Raw genomic sequence first — 16,856 nt, forward strand, 5'->3', positions numbered from 1 at the left:
TAAAAAACTTATATTCTTTCTAGTGTTTGTAAACATTTAAATGATGATAAAAAATGTTAAAAAACTTTGTTACGGAAACATTTCAGTAATTGCCAAAAATAAAAAGCAGGAATTGAATTGCAAACCATTTTTTTCTGAAGTCTGTAACCAATGCAACGTGGTCACAACAGCAACATTATGGTTATTGTATAGTTATAATAAGGGTGCTTTTTTAAAACAATTAAAAAAATATATTTTAATAATAGTACAAACCCATTTAACACCTGAATGACGTAAATCTTGAACAACAAATACAAGTTAAGTGTTTGTGTTCACTTAATATACACTTAAGAACTTGAAAAAAAAAAACATAAAAAATATGACAACTGTCAATAAATAAATTTATTAATTTCCCAATATTAAATTGCTTTAAGCATAAATATTTTTCCATCAACAGATGGACGATAACAATATCTGTTAGAACAGATATTTTAGCTTTAACAACTAAAAATCGTAACTTTATATCAACAGAAAGCTGAACTAAAAGTATTAAACACCAGTGGAGCTATATCCAACGTTTTAAAGAAATGTCTTAGGAGGTTAGGTCAGGGTCATTGTCATAATTTGAAATCCACAATTTTAAATCCTTCAATGCCTAAAATGTAATTTAAGAAATAATGAAGTAGTCAAATACAATTATTTTTATTGCAAATAAACTTTTTTCATTAAACTATAATGAAATTATAAATCACATACTTTTTAACTGCATGTTTAATTACCTTTTGATATCTATGGTTGATTTCCATTACGTTTTCTTCAACAAACCCATTAATTGTTTCAGTTTGCAAGTTTAATTCCTCAACGATAGAAGATTTTTTTTCCATCTCGTCTTTAATTCTTCTTATGTCAAATAATGCCTTTTCATCTTGCTCAAAAATATATGGTCTCAGTTGAATCATTTGAATTTCTATTTCACAAAGCCAGTTTTCAACTTCCTGCTCCGTCTTAAGGTATTTGACGTAATTGTCTTGACATTTATTGTCGCTATTAGAAATATTATTATTTATATCATTTGATGAACATTGAAATGTTAAATACAAAGAGTTTACACAATACAAGCTTTCGCTTATTTCTTCTGTTGTTTTTGAAATTTTAAGCGAGCTATTGTCACAGTTATTGCGAAGTAGATAATTACGGCAGTTTTTAAGCTGATTAAACAAATCCAAAACTCTATAGTTATCTGTGTCGTATGTCTAAAACGATAATAAAACAATTAAAATCAATTATATTAGTAATTAGAATATACAAATCAAAAAGTGAGAACAAAGTTATGGTAAAAACATTTTTAACTGTAACATCAAATTTTACTTGGACATTTGCAATAGTGCTATTGTTGATAGTACGTTGGACGAGCCAAACTTTGATAGTATCTGCTGTGTTTTCCCATTGACGGTATACGTCTTCGCGGTTTTCTAAAATTGTTTTATACATACGACACTTTTCACGAATTCCATGCCATTTAATTTTGAATCCTTCACTACACTCAAGAAGAACTTTTAAATCTTCTGCATAAGAGCAGGCCTCGGGAGATTTTTGAATTTTTTTACATAGTTCACAAACTGAAACAAAATCTTTTTCTCTGTTAAAAAACTCGTTAATCATCACCTAAATGAGAGAGAGATTATGGATGATAGAGAAATGTAATAATTGGTTGCAGTTAGTTAATTATTTCATTAAGAAAATTCTACCTCAAGGTTTTGTATGTAAATATGCATGCTATCGATGTTACAAGTATAAAGTTCGATTTGTTCAATTCTTTTGGTGATGTTGTGAAGCCATTTCTCTAACATATTTAGCATTTCTTCCAGTAACTTTAATAAAAATAACGCTTCTTCGACTCCTTGGTAAGCAAGACCTAACTTTTCACATAATGATCGCCATCGATTATCTAACTCAACAGTAAAACAATTGATATCCTCTGAAAATTCACATGCTGGAGCATGACTGATTATTTTTACTGCAATAAGCTTTAGTTGTTCACGAACTTTATCATAACGAATAACATCAGATTTGTTTATCTATATTTTATAACAAAATATGTAAATTACATAAAGCTTAGTTTACAAAAAAATTAAAAACAATTATTTTATTTTAACGTTTTTTTGTTATTAATTATTTTTTTGTTATTTATTATTTTTTTGTTACTAGACCTGAAGAGTTCCCCCTCTATGTTTATCCGGACTGACACTTAAAAAAATTGAATTTTCAACTTCTTCTAGCCACGCAAGTATAATCTTTTTTTGATGAGAAAATGATTTTAACCAATCAATGAGTTTTTCAATCTCAACTTTCTTTTTATTTAAAGAAGATTTTGTGGCTGCCCAAAGTTGATTGAAACACGTAAGTTGTTGCTTTAATAATAACTTATCTTCATGCAATGTTAACTTGGATAAGCGTGCCACAAGTGGTTTCAGAGTTGTTTGAGAAGCATGGCGAGCATCGTACTCATTTGATATTTTCTAAACATTACGTTTAATTGAAAAATATATCTAACAAATATAAAGAAATCTATAGCAAGTGTTTAATATCAAATATGTGCGAGAAAGAGAGCAACAGCCTACTAGATTTTTTCACAAAGTAAACATTAACTGTTCTACAGAATATAACTTATCATTCTACTACCTCTTTAAAAAATTTTCGCAAGTGTTTCTAGCTCTCTGAAATATTTTACAATACATGTAATATAGGCGCGACACATTTTTCAATACACATTACGACATATAAATTACAACAAACTACTGCAGTAATTATGTTACCCAGAGAAATTTTTCTGTGGCATATTGTTTCAAAATGTTTAACAATAAATTTCAAATATATTTGGTACATTGTTACACCGGTAATAAATGTAATTGATAAAGAAAAAAAATCACACCTGTAATACAAAAAACTCATTGTTCAATTGTTTTGCAGACAATTTATGAAGAGGCTGTTTAATTATGTTTTCACTTGATCTTAACCAAAATATCAATCCCTTTATGGTTTCCGTATATTCTGCCCATATCAACAATACCTCTTTTATGTCATCAAAACACCTGCTTATTAATTTTTCTACTTTAGACCACAATCCTTGTATAGATATCACCGGATTAATTTTTTCAAGCTCAGTTGATTCGTGCGTGTCGTTGAGTTGTCTCATTAAATCGTTGTATATTTTTTGGTGTTGTAGTTTCTCAGATTTAAGATTCTAAACAAATAATCGTTTGAAATTTGTAATAAAATATAAAATTAAAACCAAATTAATAATAAAATAATCAGCTTTAGAAACTATTTGTGTTTATATAGCGGTAAATAACAAGAGCAAATAAAAACTTATAAAAATTAAAAAATGTTGAACTTTATTAAATTAAAATTTGATTAACTTTTCAAATAATCATTTAATAAGTTAGAAAATAAAAACAAAATGAGTTTTATAAAAAAATAAAAAAAAATAATGCCTTTAATTCTTCAAAACATGCTTTTAAAATAGCAACATTTGACAATTTTATTCGATTTCCCATATCTATTAACTTTGCCTCCGCGTCTTCTAGCCAAATCAAGATAGTTTTAGCTGATTCATCTGCATCAATCAAATGCTCCAAATGTTGCTTATTATTTTGTTCATCCGAAATGAGTATTTGGTTAAGTTTTTTTATTAACGATGACATGCACGTATCCTGTCGACATCGAATATCCGAGGCCCATATTGCATCTCTTATCAAATTCATTATATTTTTATTTACTTCGTGTATGCTTTCAGACTTTCGATTAACATTTTCTTTTAAATCCTATATATATATATATATATATATATATATATATATGTAAATTATGTTAGTGTATTTTACAAATAGAGTGCTCAATGTTCTTAAAGAACAGAGCAATAATAAATTAGTAAAAAAGTAAAAAACTATATATATATATATATATATATATATATATATATATATATATATATATATATAGAGAGAGAGAGAGAGAGAGAGAGAGAGAGAGAGAGAGAGAGAGAAAGAGAGAGAGAGAGAGAGAGAGAGAGAGAGAGAGAGAAATATAGACGTATTTATTTTTACGCAATTAATTTAAACATTATAATAAAAATATAAACATTTATAACCTGAACTTTATCAATGGAATGGTTTTTCTGGATAAGTTCATTCAATAGCTCAATGTCTGCAAGAACTTTTTTGAATTCAACTTCAAATGACGTTAATAGTTTATTAACTTGTTCAATGATAAGAAGCTCTTTTGTCAACTGTGAATACGTAGTTTCAATTTTTTCAAGACATGTACTCGCTTGCACTTCAATGTAGCTATCTAGGTCGTGTAATTTTAATATTTCTTGTAATTCTTTTTGCATTTCAATGCACTGGGGTAAATTAGACTGAAATTAAATGTCAAAAAATTATCAGTATACAAAAAAGATTGAACAAGACAATTTTTTCTAGACCTTAAATATTCGTCCCAATTCCTTAGAGTATATTAGTTTCTAAATAAATAGTTAAAAATTATATGCCAGAGACTCAGAACCAGTGATACTCAACATTTCAGCTCCACGAGTATAAAGAATAAAACTTTTACAACTTTTTGCAAATTTAATTTGCTAACTATTACAAATGTTTTTGCTTCTTAAAATTAATATTTACCCCACTATTAAAAACAAATAAAATGCGCAAAATTTTTTTTTGATTTTCACTTATGTGCCTATGGTTGACAATATCGTTAAAAAGAGCATTTTTCGGCATAAAAATATTGTCAAAATTCAGTCGCTCTGATCAACTCTAACAAACTGAAACATGGCCTATGTTGATATTGAATCTAATTCTGATCTTCCGGATTTTGGGAAATAGAGAGATTGCATGCCTCTTAAAAAATTAATCATGGCAAACTAAGTAGAAACAAGTTTTAAGTATTAAAAAATAATATGTAAACATTCAGATACTACAAACCTGCACAGAAAAAGAATATTCTTCATAGTCAAGTGTTTGAGCCTTACAACTTTCAACAAATGAAGACGTTTTTTCAAAAAGTTTAATGATGGAAGAATAATTCTGCTTTATTTGACAAAACCTAAAAAAAACACAATAAAAAGTCGTAAAAATAAAAGTAAAACAACTAATAAAAGGATACTTAATAATGATAGAAGCAACTTACTTTTTACAAAGAAGATTCGTTTGCTCCTGTAACACGTCAAATCTTACATTCAACTGGTTTAAACTTATTTCAGCAAAGCTGCTGCTTAAGTTGTTATTAGACAGTAAAGATGTCATACTAGAGGAGAAAGTCGAAAATACTGGAAGGTCTGCTTGCAGCTTCTAATAATAAAAAAAATAGTTAAAAATATGTTTCAAAATCTTTTTTTCACCGTAACAATAAGTTAGGTTTTTTACCCTAACAACAAGGGTTTCCTAATGTTTTAAATTAAAATTAGGTCTAGAAGAAGTTCAGGGATTGTTTTTAACAATAATTTAATTTTGAGAGTTAATTTTAATGGTTCTTTATGGCGCAAAAAAAAACCAAAACACTAGCTATGGCAATGTGTTTGTACAAACGCTTTAAAGAAAGTCCTAAAAATTTAAACTGCAAAATTTTGTTCGCAATCATTGTTAAGGAACTAATTTTTTATAATCCTACAGATTTCCTCTTCTTTACATCCTACAGATTTCCTCTTCTTACAGATTGCATTTGAAAACTTAATATTGTTGCTTCATAAATTCATATCCTTACTTTCCTAATGGATATACTTAAAATTATCTTGAATTTTTAAAAAATATTGCCCGATTTTTGTTTGAACCATTCGCTCGAGTTGCTTCTCTGAATTGCCCTTTTAACAATCACCCCTCCCCATGCGTGCCACTGCATTACCTTGCAGCTATCTATAACTTTGTCAATATCAGATGATAAATGTGCATGCTTTAGTAAACTGTCATATTCCATTTCCTTTTCATTAAGCCACTTTTCCAACTCGTTATAATCTAATTCAAACTGACGTATAGAAGAAACAGCAATTTCAAAATCGTTCTGTTTTTTATCCAATAAAACGCCAAACTTTCGCATCTCGTCTGTAAGTGTTTCATTTAAAAATAATAGATTGTTTCCGGTATCAGAATGTTCTGTGCTTGTTAACTTTTCTTTTAAATTTTCTAGATACGCAAGCTTACGAGGTAACTCACGTTGAATTTCCTAAAAAAATTCATATCATACAAAACTTGTTTTGTTGAGATTTTAGATATTTAACAACAAAATATTACCAGTAATACTATTAGTAGTAATTATAATAATAACAATAAAAATAATAATAGACAAACCTTAAAGCGTTTAGATAGGAAAGGTAAATCGTATATGTTTGCACCCATTAAGCTGCTCAAAAAAAGTTTAGATTCATTCAAAAAATCTTCAACATTTGATAGTTCATTATTCAATGTTCCGTATTCAGAGTAACTTTTTGCTTTAGCATCGATTTCTAAAAATTTTAACTTTGATGATTTCAGTCGATCATTTAACACATTGATCCTAGCTCTTGTAAAGTCGGTAATGATTCGATTTTCAGTTTCAGACTCAACATCGTGTATACGATTTGAAATATTTCTAATGGCTTCGTCTGTAATCTATGAAAGTATGAAGACGTAAACAAATCTATGAAGACGTAAAAAAATCTATGAAGACGTAAAAAATTACAAAAGTAATAGTAATATAATTCTTTATTGAGATATTTACAGATAGGATCAAAGATCAATCAGGGACGGTTCCTAATGGGAGAGATAGGAGCCCCATTTTAAATGCTTGTCAATAAATTTAGCAAAATTTTAAGATTGTCAGCTTAATAAATAGGCAGCAATGTTTTCAATAAGTAAGGAAGTCAGAAAGACAAACTTGAAGCAAAAAAAAAAAAAAAAAATGGCACAAAGAAAACACTTTCACAACTTGCTTCTCCCGCCCCCCCCCCCCCCCCCCCCCCCCACCTTCATCCTCCTTCCTCCGTCCTTCTTTAACGTTTGTTTATAGAACCGCCCCTGAATGAATTCTAAAAAGCTAATTATTTTAATTATTCCATAATAATTATTAAAAAGCACATTTTTAGTTTAGCTTGAAAAAATGTTATTTATTATTTTCATTGGAAAGCACGTGGAAACAATAAAATTTAAAAACTGAATTGTTATTTAGAAAACCCGAATATTTTCAGAGAAGTTTATTAGTGAAAAGTGAATTTACCTTAAGTTGTTCCTTGTATTCATCGTTATACGTATCGGTGAAAGTCAGATGTTTTATTTTGTCTATTACGGTATTTAACTCATCTAACTGTTTTTCACATTCAATAATAAAATTTTCATGAGCGCGTATATTTTCAAGGTAAATTTTGAGCAAATTCAATCGCTCGTTAATATTTTTGCACAGCAATTCGTACTTATCGTTAATTAGAATAAATTGTTCATGAAAATTATCTTTCATCAACAATATGTCGTAGTTATCCAATCTATGTATAATTGGTTGCACTTTTTCGAGTTTAATTAAAGAGTCCTAAAAAATAAGTTTTGAAAAAACAAAATTATTTTGAAGATTATTTTTCATACTTTATTGAAAACATTCAAGAATTTTCTTACGGAGAGTAGTAATAATCCCTCTTCGATTTCGCGAGGAGCAAGAGATATCGGTGACGCGTATATTTCCATTAACTCCTCGCTACTGCTTATGCATTTAGTAACTTCTCGCATAGCCTCGCTAATCTCAATCCATTCTATTTTGTTTTTTACATCTGATAAAATTCTCAGCCTGTCGGATATTTTCGACTGTAATTCAAACCACATAGAGTCTATGGCGGAAAGCCTTTCATCGATTACAGAACATGAGTTTTCCAGTATGTGCGTAACAATTTTTTCACGAAGCACTTTAAGTTGTTCTCTAACTTTCTCTTTCTTTCTTAATTGTTTTTTAACTTTCATTAACAGCTCACGTTCTAGTGTTATATGTTCAACAGTTATGTGTTCTATGCTAGTATCAACAGTTAACAAAAATCTTGCCACATCTTGCTCAAGATTTTGAGCTAAAAATTTTAACTCTTTCCAATTGGAGGTCAGAGAATCTAGTCTGTTTTTTTCCTTTTCAAGAAGTTTTTCAATACGATTCCAATCATCTGATATTTTAAAAACAAAATCTTGTTTGTTTGCGTCGTTTCGTAAGTCACTAAGACGATTTGTGTCTTCAATCGCCTTGTTTTTAGTAGCGGATTTAACATGGAAACGTCGAGCAATATTTGAGATATTAACTAGCTTTCTCATAGCATCGTCTATACATCGTTCTGGTTTGCTTATTAAATATTCTAAATGCTTCTCGAACTTTAGAAGCCAAGTAATCAAGTGTTTCTGTTGCTTATTTACCGATTTGATAAGTAAAAAAACACAAACGAGAGTTTGAAGTATAGCTAAACACTTTTGATACGCTTTTTCACTTTTTTCAATCATTTTTGCGTACCTTTCATCTAACTCCGGATTCAACTTTTGTAACTCGAAGTACACATGTTTTAATGGTAATTCTTTTATCTTGATGTTCTGTAAGAATGTCTAAATAACCGAAAAGATAAATTAAAAAAGAAGATATAAAGATAAATTTGAGAAAAACATAAAAATTATGAGTACAATTTGTTTTGCTCCATTTTTGTTTTTGTTTTTTTTAGCAAACAATGAATTTGAAATTTTTTCTAATTAAAAACAAGAATGACCCGCAGTACAAATTCTAATTCACCTGAAAACGCGTTATGTTAGCTATTATAGTAGTTGAATTGCTTGCAATATCGCTAGCAATATCAACTTGCGCTGCTTCTACAGTTTTAATGATTTCTGATAAATAAGTTAGAAACGATTCCATTTCCTTTTCAAAAAAGGAAATTCCATGGACTAAACTATATTTTTGATTACGACAATTAGATAAGATAAAAAATTCTGGAGATGATATGATAGATGGTATAAATTTATTTTGTGACATTTGTGTTTCTAAGGTATTCACGATATTTGGATCGAACTGCATAATATGGATAACATCGAGATAAAGATCTGAGCATTTGTCTACATTAGCACTTTGGTTGAGCGTTATTAATTTAACCATTCTCAAGTTTGTTTCGAGAGTCTAAAAACAGAACAATACACAATTTTGATTTTTTATTTTCGAACCTTATTTATAAATTATGTTATAAACAAAAATAAAATAAAGAATTAAAATCTGTAATAAGTCTTACTTTTGCTAAATATGCAAACGTCTTTTTTATGGTTTCGCATTTGAAATCGCTCGGTTGCAGCAAAAGCAAATCTTTGGTGTCATTAAGACATGATTCAAGTTCAAAAAGCCATCTTCGACACAAATCGTGGTTGTTTGAAAGTTCTTTTTGGCGACTTTCAGTTTTCAAAAACTTGTAGAGCTCTTCCGTTTTTGAAGCAACTTTATGAAGAATATGCTCCCAAAAATCAAATATATGAGTGTGATGATATTTTAGCAAATCGCTTGGACTTTCTATTTCATGGTAAATCTGCCCAAGTTTTTCTAAAAGGCTAACTTGCGAACACATGTCGAATATTAAATACTAAAAAAGTAGAAAGTAACAAAAATATAATACTCATCAACAGTTAAAATAAAGGCATTGATCATTTGATAACTTATACTCGACTTACTTGGGCTGAGTAATAATCATTTTTCAGCTTTTCTACGTCTGTCTCCGTCCTCGTTTTTTCTTCCCTTTCAATATTCTCAATTGCCAGTCGGTTATTATATGAAGTCAATAAAAAAAATATCTTGGCAAATTGTATTTGGTAATCATCCACCTGTTGCCATGATTCGGCGAAGCCATTAAACTCGTTCAAAGTTCTATCATTTGATGGTACTCTTTTGTTCGATAACTGGTTAGAAACATCTTCGTCTTGAGCAGATCTTAAGCCTTTCGAATTCATACATTCTACATATATAGCTTTGTCTTGCAGGTCTTTCCAATAAATGTTTACCACGTCAAGCTTCTCTTGAATTCGATCTTTTAATTCAACACCGTATGCTTCTTGAATTTGTTTACCGATAATGTTCAAAGAATCATTGTTTGATTGCTGAAACCCAAAGTATGAGAGAAGTTTCTAAATAAAAAATGAAACAAAAATGGTTACAAAATAGTAATCTAAAAAAAACTATTTAAAAGTTGTTCATTTTAAGACTAAAATTCCACCAACCAGCTTAGTCATAAAATAATTCTCATCGTCTACTTCGTTCTGCGACTGTATACTCATCATGTTTGAAATATGAATCATGGATTCCATACAAATTTGTGCCTTTTGTTCAAACTCGTTGAGCATTGGATCAGCTAGGTTTTTATAAGGTTGATCTGCAAAATTATTATCGATTGGATAACCTATTTCTTGCTTCATTAGCAAACTTACATAAAAAGAAGAATCATTAGTGGATAAAAAACTTCGTTCGTCTTCAAAATCTTCAAAATTATTCAATATTTCTTTTGTCTGAACTGTTTTAACTAAACAGTTTGCCATTGATATAGGAGATGAAGCTCGGGGCAAAGTAAGCGATTCGTATTTGTATTGCAAAGCTGTCGATTGCTCTTCCGCTGAGTCTGGAATGCATTTCATACTAGTATTTAAACTGTTTTGCAATTCTAAAGTGGCGTTTTTAAAAAGTTGGTCAATTTCTTGCATTTCTTCTGCTTTCGTGAGTTCTACATATAAATTCATATCTTGATCAGTAATATTATACGAAGAAACATAAGGTGTAGCAATAGTGTCGGCGGAACAAGACACAGTAAAATCCATGGCGATTACGTTTATATTAACTTTAGCATGTTTCAGGTTTTCAATTCTTGAAACTGATTGGTTTAGTGAAGGTAAAATCAAAGGGCGCCCTAAATCATCCCCACACTCAGTATTACATTCATCAACACAAATACTATCAACAGAGTTGGCATAAAAAATGGGCTTTCCGTCAATATTGGAACTCACTTCACTTTTTATACCGACAACTTCATTGCTTAAACTGTCTTCTAACTCTTCAAGAATTGAAAAATCGCGACTCTTTTGACTTTCTTTAGATTTATTTAAACAAGATTTGTGTGTTTGCAAACAATTTATAATTACACTTTTTGTTGGCTCGCTAAAGTCGTTACTTACAACTGCACTTTCTGTTGGCTCACTAAACTCATTACTTATAATAGAAAATTTACAACTTTGAACGACTAAATTATCCGGATGGAAACTGACAGAATCTGGCAATTCTGAAACTAATTTTGGAGATAAAGGTTGAGAAACTTGATTGTACATCTGAGCCAGGAGTATTTTATCAAAATCTTTGTGATTGGAATCATCTATGACTTCAATAACTTTTGTTGATAAATGATTATTTTCTACCGTTAAAATAGCGTCCGCACTTTCTACCGTTAAAATAGTGTCCGCACTTTGAATATGATTTTTCAGTGTAGTTTCCTCAACTTTATAAGTATCTGTTTCTTCAGAGTTTTTCTCTTCGTTAACGGTTTGTTCAAGTTCCGGTAACTTAAGAAAAATATCGATAGGGCAGGTGTGTGGCAATAAACTATTAAAAGAAATTAAGGATTCATCTTGAATTAAGTTCAAGGTTTCATTCGTTTTAAAAGACTCAACCAGATTGGCATTTTCAAGAGGACCATCAGGTTCAGCATTTATTAGAGACCCAGTCATATCAGGTTTAAGATTTACGACATTTAAAACTGAAGACGCTAAAACATCTTCAACAAATGTAATAGTTGCTACTTCGAATGATCTTACTTCGATCTCAGAATGATCATGATTAATTACATAACAATTTGTTTCCTTATTAGGCTTAAAATGTTCTGAAACTTCTAAGGAATGAGTAGAAGTCTCATTAGATTTTTGATTAAAACTCTTAAAAGGTTTATTTAGGCTTTTAACTGAATAGGAAGCAGGCAAAGTTTCACCTTTAGTGTTCACATCATCATCAGGTTCCATAATAACTTGACATGTTTTTAGTGTGTACAAAGAATCTGGTAGTACTTCTTGCTCGTGGCATTTAAATTTTATTTCGCTCAAATCTAAACTTAGACTCGGTAAAAATTGTTTTTGATTTTCAAAACTTTGACTTTTTTGATTTTCTGAAGTAGAGAGATTGATTTGAAACGAATCAACATCATCTACAAAATCCCAATCCAATGATATATCAGTACATTCTACAGTATACGGTATATTTTCGCTATTTATTTCTGTTAGTGGTGTAATAGATACACCTTTATCCAGTGATAAAGGTGCATCTAATGTTTCTAATGAATCACTAAATGAACTTGGCTCAGAAAATTTACTTTCACTGTTTTCGACAATATTAACGAAAGAAGCCCAACTGACATTTGAACTATCGTTTAATAGAAGTCCATTATTTTTAGAATTGCAAGATGCCTCCGAGTCATCACAAAAGTTTTCTACTAAAACGCAATTCATTTCATAGTCATCATTAGGTATATAAAAAGGTTTGAAGTGAAATGAGGAGACGCCATTTTTGGTGTGTATTGCGTTATTATAGTTTTTTTTTTCATTCAATGGGGTATTTCTTCGAGATTTACCTTTGTATCCTTTAAAATCTGCTAAATCATGAGATTGGGGCTTTACATTGATTAATTTTTGTTGAGCAGGAGAAGAAGGAGCAGAAGAAGGGTGATCGCGGTTTTTATGTATATTCAGTTTGATAGCTTCTAGAGCACGCTGAATAGTTAGTAACATCTCTGGTGCCAAGTCAAGATTTTTATGCAACTCTACTCTTGACTGAAGACGAAATAACTGTTTGAAATGAGACTCCAAAAGAGTTTCCGATAACTAAATTAAATTGAAAGAAAAACCATCTTTAAACATATTTACAATTTATTATTTACTTATTAAAAGTAATTTGCTTATTATGTATTCATCTACAGAGCTGGATGGTAACGCAATTCGGTCTGCTCTTTTGCTAAGTGATCTCTCCATTTGGCAACAAGGTTGTGGAAGAAGTAGCGGAATGAAACCACAACTCAACCTTGCTTAACTCAATGAGGGTTAAGTAAAAATAGTTTAACGCTGGGTTACGCCTATCCCAGAGTCCGCTACGACGGATCACTTCAAAGGTTATACTATCATTATTCTATCTAATGAAATTTAATTTTTAGATATATTTACATTGTTTTTATTTTATATAATAAACTATTATATCAATATTAATTATGTTGCAACAATATGCGTTTGCCACTAAAATACCACAAAGAAAAAGCCAAACGTATTTCCGTTTTGGGCGATTTTCATTGCTAATGAGCAGTTCTGTCATATTTGGATTTTTTCATTTTGTTGTCACCCTTCTGTGTTAGGTCGTGATGGTGTCACCCGGTGCGGCCGGCACCCCTAGTGACGTCACTGCTTTCATGTACGTAATACTTAAGTATATTGCGGTTTTTTGATCCATTACGTCAAAGGCAGTTTTTAATCGGTCAGCTACTTAAATATATGTTCGAAGTAGTTTTTTAAAACCCCGTTACAAAATACCCCTTATCCTAGGCGGCAAAGTATGATGTTTGGAAAAGGAAAAAAAGTTACAAAAAAAGCGTTATAACTATTTTGGCGGTATCAATTTATTCAAAGGATTGAAAGCGCTTTCAAATATTTGAAGCGTCAACGCCCAGCTCTGTTCGTTTTTTATTTAATGCAATATTTTTTGTTAAAAAGTATTAAAACTTAAGTTTATAGTTAAATTAAATAGGGCGTTATTAGTTAATTATTTTTAAATTTACCTCACAAACAGATAAACTCGATATATATGCAACTTCTGCGTGTAAGTCTTGGACATTCTGCATATACTCGTCTTCGACAAAAAGTTGCTTAGAAAGCAAATTTTCAAGAAGAGAATCTATTCGGTAGCATAAGAATAAAACACTACCAATAATTTTATCAAAAATTACTTCGTGTATCTCTAACTGTCTCCAAATGTTTACGAGGATCAACGCGTTATCGATATATTTTTGAACATTTTCGTTAAACTTCTAAGTAACAAAGTAAATAAAAAATATTTTTTATTAAGTCGTTCAACTTTATTAAACAAAATACTTAAATGTAAACACAATGTAAACAAAATAAAACTATTATCCAGATATTAAAACAAACGTTGTTTTTTTTTGTACGTTGTAATTATGCAAACATCTATCGTAACGTAAAAAGAAAGCAAAACTTTATCATTAAAAAATTTGTTAACTAGTTTTAATGTTATAGAAAACAATTTGAAAAAAAAATTTTTTTTAATTTATCCCAGTAAAATAAAAATTAAATTACCACTATGTTATTGATTTCATCTTTTTCCACAACAAACAATGTGTCGTAAGTTTGAAACTGGTCCTCTATTTGTTCAAATGACGCCGAGATTACTATTAAATTTGAATAAATACCAGCAACCATAGGTAGCAAATGTGATTCGCAAAGTACACAGGCTTCAAAAAGATTTTGTTCAATGGAATGTAACATTTTTTGAAGGTCTTTTGTTCCGCACTTTTTTGATTTTGCACTAAATTCGTGTTTACTGTTGCTAACCTGACGGTACAATGAGGATATAATACTCCAGCTCTTAAAAAATATTAAAAAAATTATATTTAAAATAATGTTAAACTTGGAGATATTGGTTGTAATATAACGAGGTTACTGTAAATGCATATATCTAAAATAATGTCAAAATCCAAGATATTAATTATAAGATAACGAGGTTACAGGGCCGACGACACGGGTTTCAAAGTGGAGGGACACAATCGTCAATTTCTAAAAAAGTCCCCTTTATCTTAAACTTTCTTTAAAAAAAAAAAAAAAAAGGTCTTTTAGAAAAAAAGTGGGAGGCATGCGCCCCCTGGCCACCCCGGCGTCGTCGGCCCTGGGTTACAGAGTTTACTGTAAGAGTTTACTGAGAGAATTATTGATTGTAATATAACGATTTTAAAGACTGCAAATGCATACTTGACAAAAGTTGGGTAAATAGCTGATGTTACCATCTTCTAGGGTTTTAAAAAATTCCTTAAGCTCTGCGTTCAAACTTTCAATACTGCATTTTAATTTACCATACTTCTCAATCTATAAACATCAAACACACACACACATATATATATATATATATATATATATATATATATATACATATATATATATATATATATATATATATATATGTATATATATATATATATATATATATTTATATAATATATACATATAATGAATAATATATATATATATATATATATATATATATATATATATATATATATATATATATATATATATATATATATATATATTTATATAATATATACATATAATGAATAATATATATATATATATATATATATATATATATATATATATATATATATATATTTATATAATATATACATATAATGAATAATATATATATATATATATATATATATATATATATATATATATATATATATATATATATATATATATATATAAATATATATATATATATATATATATATATATATATATACATATAAAAATATCGAGTATCAGTGATCATTGAATAGTTAGATAGTGTGGCTGCACAAAGTAGCCTGAGGTTGATCCAAATCAACTGCTCACCACACTCTATTTAGCGTATGAAACTGCTTCTCAAAACAAAACAAAAAAATTAAAAACTAGCGAAATTCAATAATTAATTCTAACTTAAACATTTCTTAATAATTTAAATTTTTGCATTTGTTATCTTTTACCTTCGTATTATTATTTTCGTCCGATATTTTTTCAAAAACATCAAATTCAGTAGCTCCGTCGGATAAACATGTAGAGAGATTTTCATAAAGTTGGTCTTGAGCACTGCGTAAGAGCTTGTTAGTTCTTTCAGAGTAATGCATTTTGTTTATTTCCTATTTAAATTCAAAAACCGTTTGTTTATTATTTGAAAAATTAAAAGATGATTAAAAAAAGCGTTAGTGACTGAAAAAATGTTGATTACTAAAAATAAAAAAACCTTTCCGCTTGATGGTTGCAGTGAATAAGGCGGAAGTTTCTCAATATTAAATCGAGCGTTGCTACAGTCGCTTAAATCTGGCTCAAAGATTCCCATTGGCTAAATCAACGGCAAACTATTATTAATTCAAATTCAACACAATATAGACACATATAAACAAAAATTAAAATATTAAAGAATATAAATTTTAAACAGAGTATTAACATTAAATCTTATTTTTTTATATTATTTAGAAAGCCAATAACAGTCCGCGGTTACTAACGTGCTTATAAAAACAATTTTTGACCTCCTCTGAACATTTTTTATATGAAATAATTGTGAACATATATAATTTATAATTTATCATTATGTTTATATGATTCAAATATAATTAGCAGTCTTCAAATTCTTATTCATTTTTCAAATATAGCAATAGTGATGCCAAAAAAACCGACGTTTATTTATTTATGAAAAAATAAAAATATAAAACCTTAAAAAAACTTTAACATTAATTATTATACATTATGATAAAGTAATACTTTTACTTTAAAAAAAAATTAAATATTTCTGAAAAGAGCATTATTCAATGGTATAATTTGTAAAATAAAATTTTATTTATATTATTTTAAATTTAAATTTGAATCCTATGATAAACTCCTTAAATTAGGGCGGTCAGATCAAAAATTAAACGCCTTGAAATTTACTAGTTTACTCAATATATTTTGGCGTATTAAATGTTTAAAAATATATTTATAAATTAAATATCCATTCAAATTATAAATTAAATATCCATTCTTAATAAATGTTTAATTTGATATTTTTCACATTAAAAAAAAATAGTAAACAAACTT

At 28.9% G+C, this 16,856-nt stretch overlaps 1 protein-coding gene across 14 annotated transcripts in view; it reads right to left on the reverse strand.

Moving 5' to 3' along the window:
* Window positions 1-366: 366 nt before the first annotated feature.
* The window catches only part of LOC100206390 (uncharacterized), a 74,140-nt gene continuing 57,650 nt past the window's right edge, over window positions 367-16,856 (reverse strand). For all 14 annotated transcript variants that reach the window (XM_065799692.1, XM_065799691.1, XM_065799699.1 and 11 more), the window contains 23 exons: window positions 16,027-16,125; window positions 15,770-15,922; window positions 14,994-15,107; window positions 14,325-14,612; window positions 13,790-14,038; window positions 10,215-12,848; window positions 9,672-10,121; window positions 9,242-9,583; window positions 8,752-9,132; window positions 7,614-8,570; window positions 7,225-7,530; window positions 6,321-6,620; window positions 5,878-6,195; window positions 5,167-5,327; window positions 4,962-5,082; window positions 4,130-4,396; window positions 3,474-3,803; window positions 2,912-3,223; window positions 2,190-2,498; window positions 1,728-2,057; window positions 1,348-1,644; window positions 759-1,232; window positions 367-634 (listed from right to left, as the gene is read on the reverse strand). In XM_065799692.1, the coding sequence (XP_065655764.1) occupies window positions 572-634; window positions 759-1,232; window positions 1,348-1,644; window positions 1,728-2,057; window positions 2,190-2,498; window positions 2,912-3,223; window positions 3,474-3,803; window positions 4,130-4,396; window positions 4,962-5,082; window positions 5,167-5,327; window positions 5,878-6,195; window positions 6,321-6,620; window positions 7,225-7,530; window positions 7,614-8,570; window positions 8,752-9,132; window positions 9,242-9,583; window positions 9,672-10,121; window positions 10,215-12,848; window positions 13,790-14,038; window positions 14,325-14,612; window positions 14,994-15,107; window positions 15,770-15,922; window positions 16,027-16,125 (9,255 nt within the window). In that variant the 3' untranslated portion in view covers window positions 367-571. The remainder of the gene's footprint in view (window positions 635-758; window positions 1,233-1,347; window positions 1,645-1,727; window positions 2,058-2,189; window positions 2,499-2,911; window positions 3,224-3,473; window positions 3,804-4,129; window positions 4,397-4,961; window positions 5,083-5,166; window positions 5,328-5,877; window positions 6,196-6,320; window positions 6,621-7,224; window positions 7,531-7,613; window positions 8,571-8,751; window positions 9,133-9,241; window positions 9,584-9,671; window positions 10,122-10,214; window positions 12,849-13,789; window positions 14,039-14,324; window positions 14,613-14,993; window positions 15,108-15,769; window positions 15,923-16,026; window positions 16,126-16,856) is intronic.

Source organism: Hydra vulgaris, chromosome 06 (assembly GCF_038396675.1).
Source record: "Hydra vulgaris chromosome 06, alternate assembly HydraT2T_AEP".
Lineage (NCBI taxonomy): Eukaryota > Metazoa > Cnidaria > Hydrozoa > Anthoathecata > Hydridae > Hydra > Hydra vulgaris.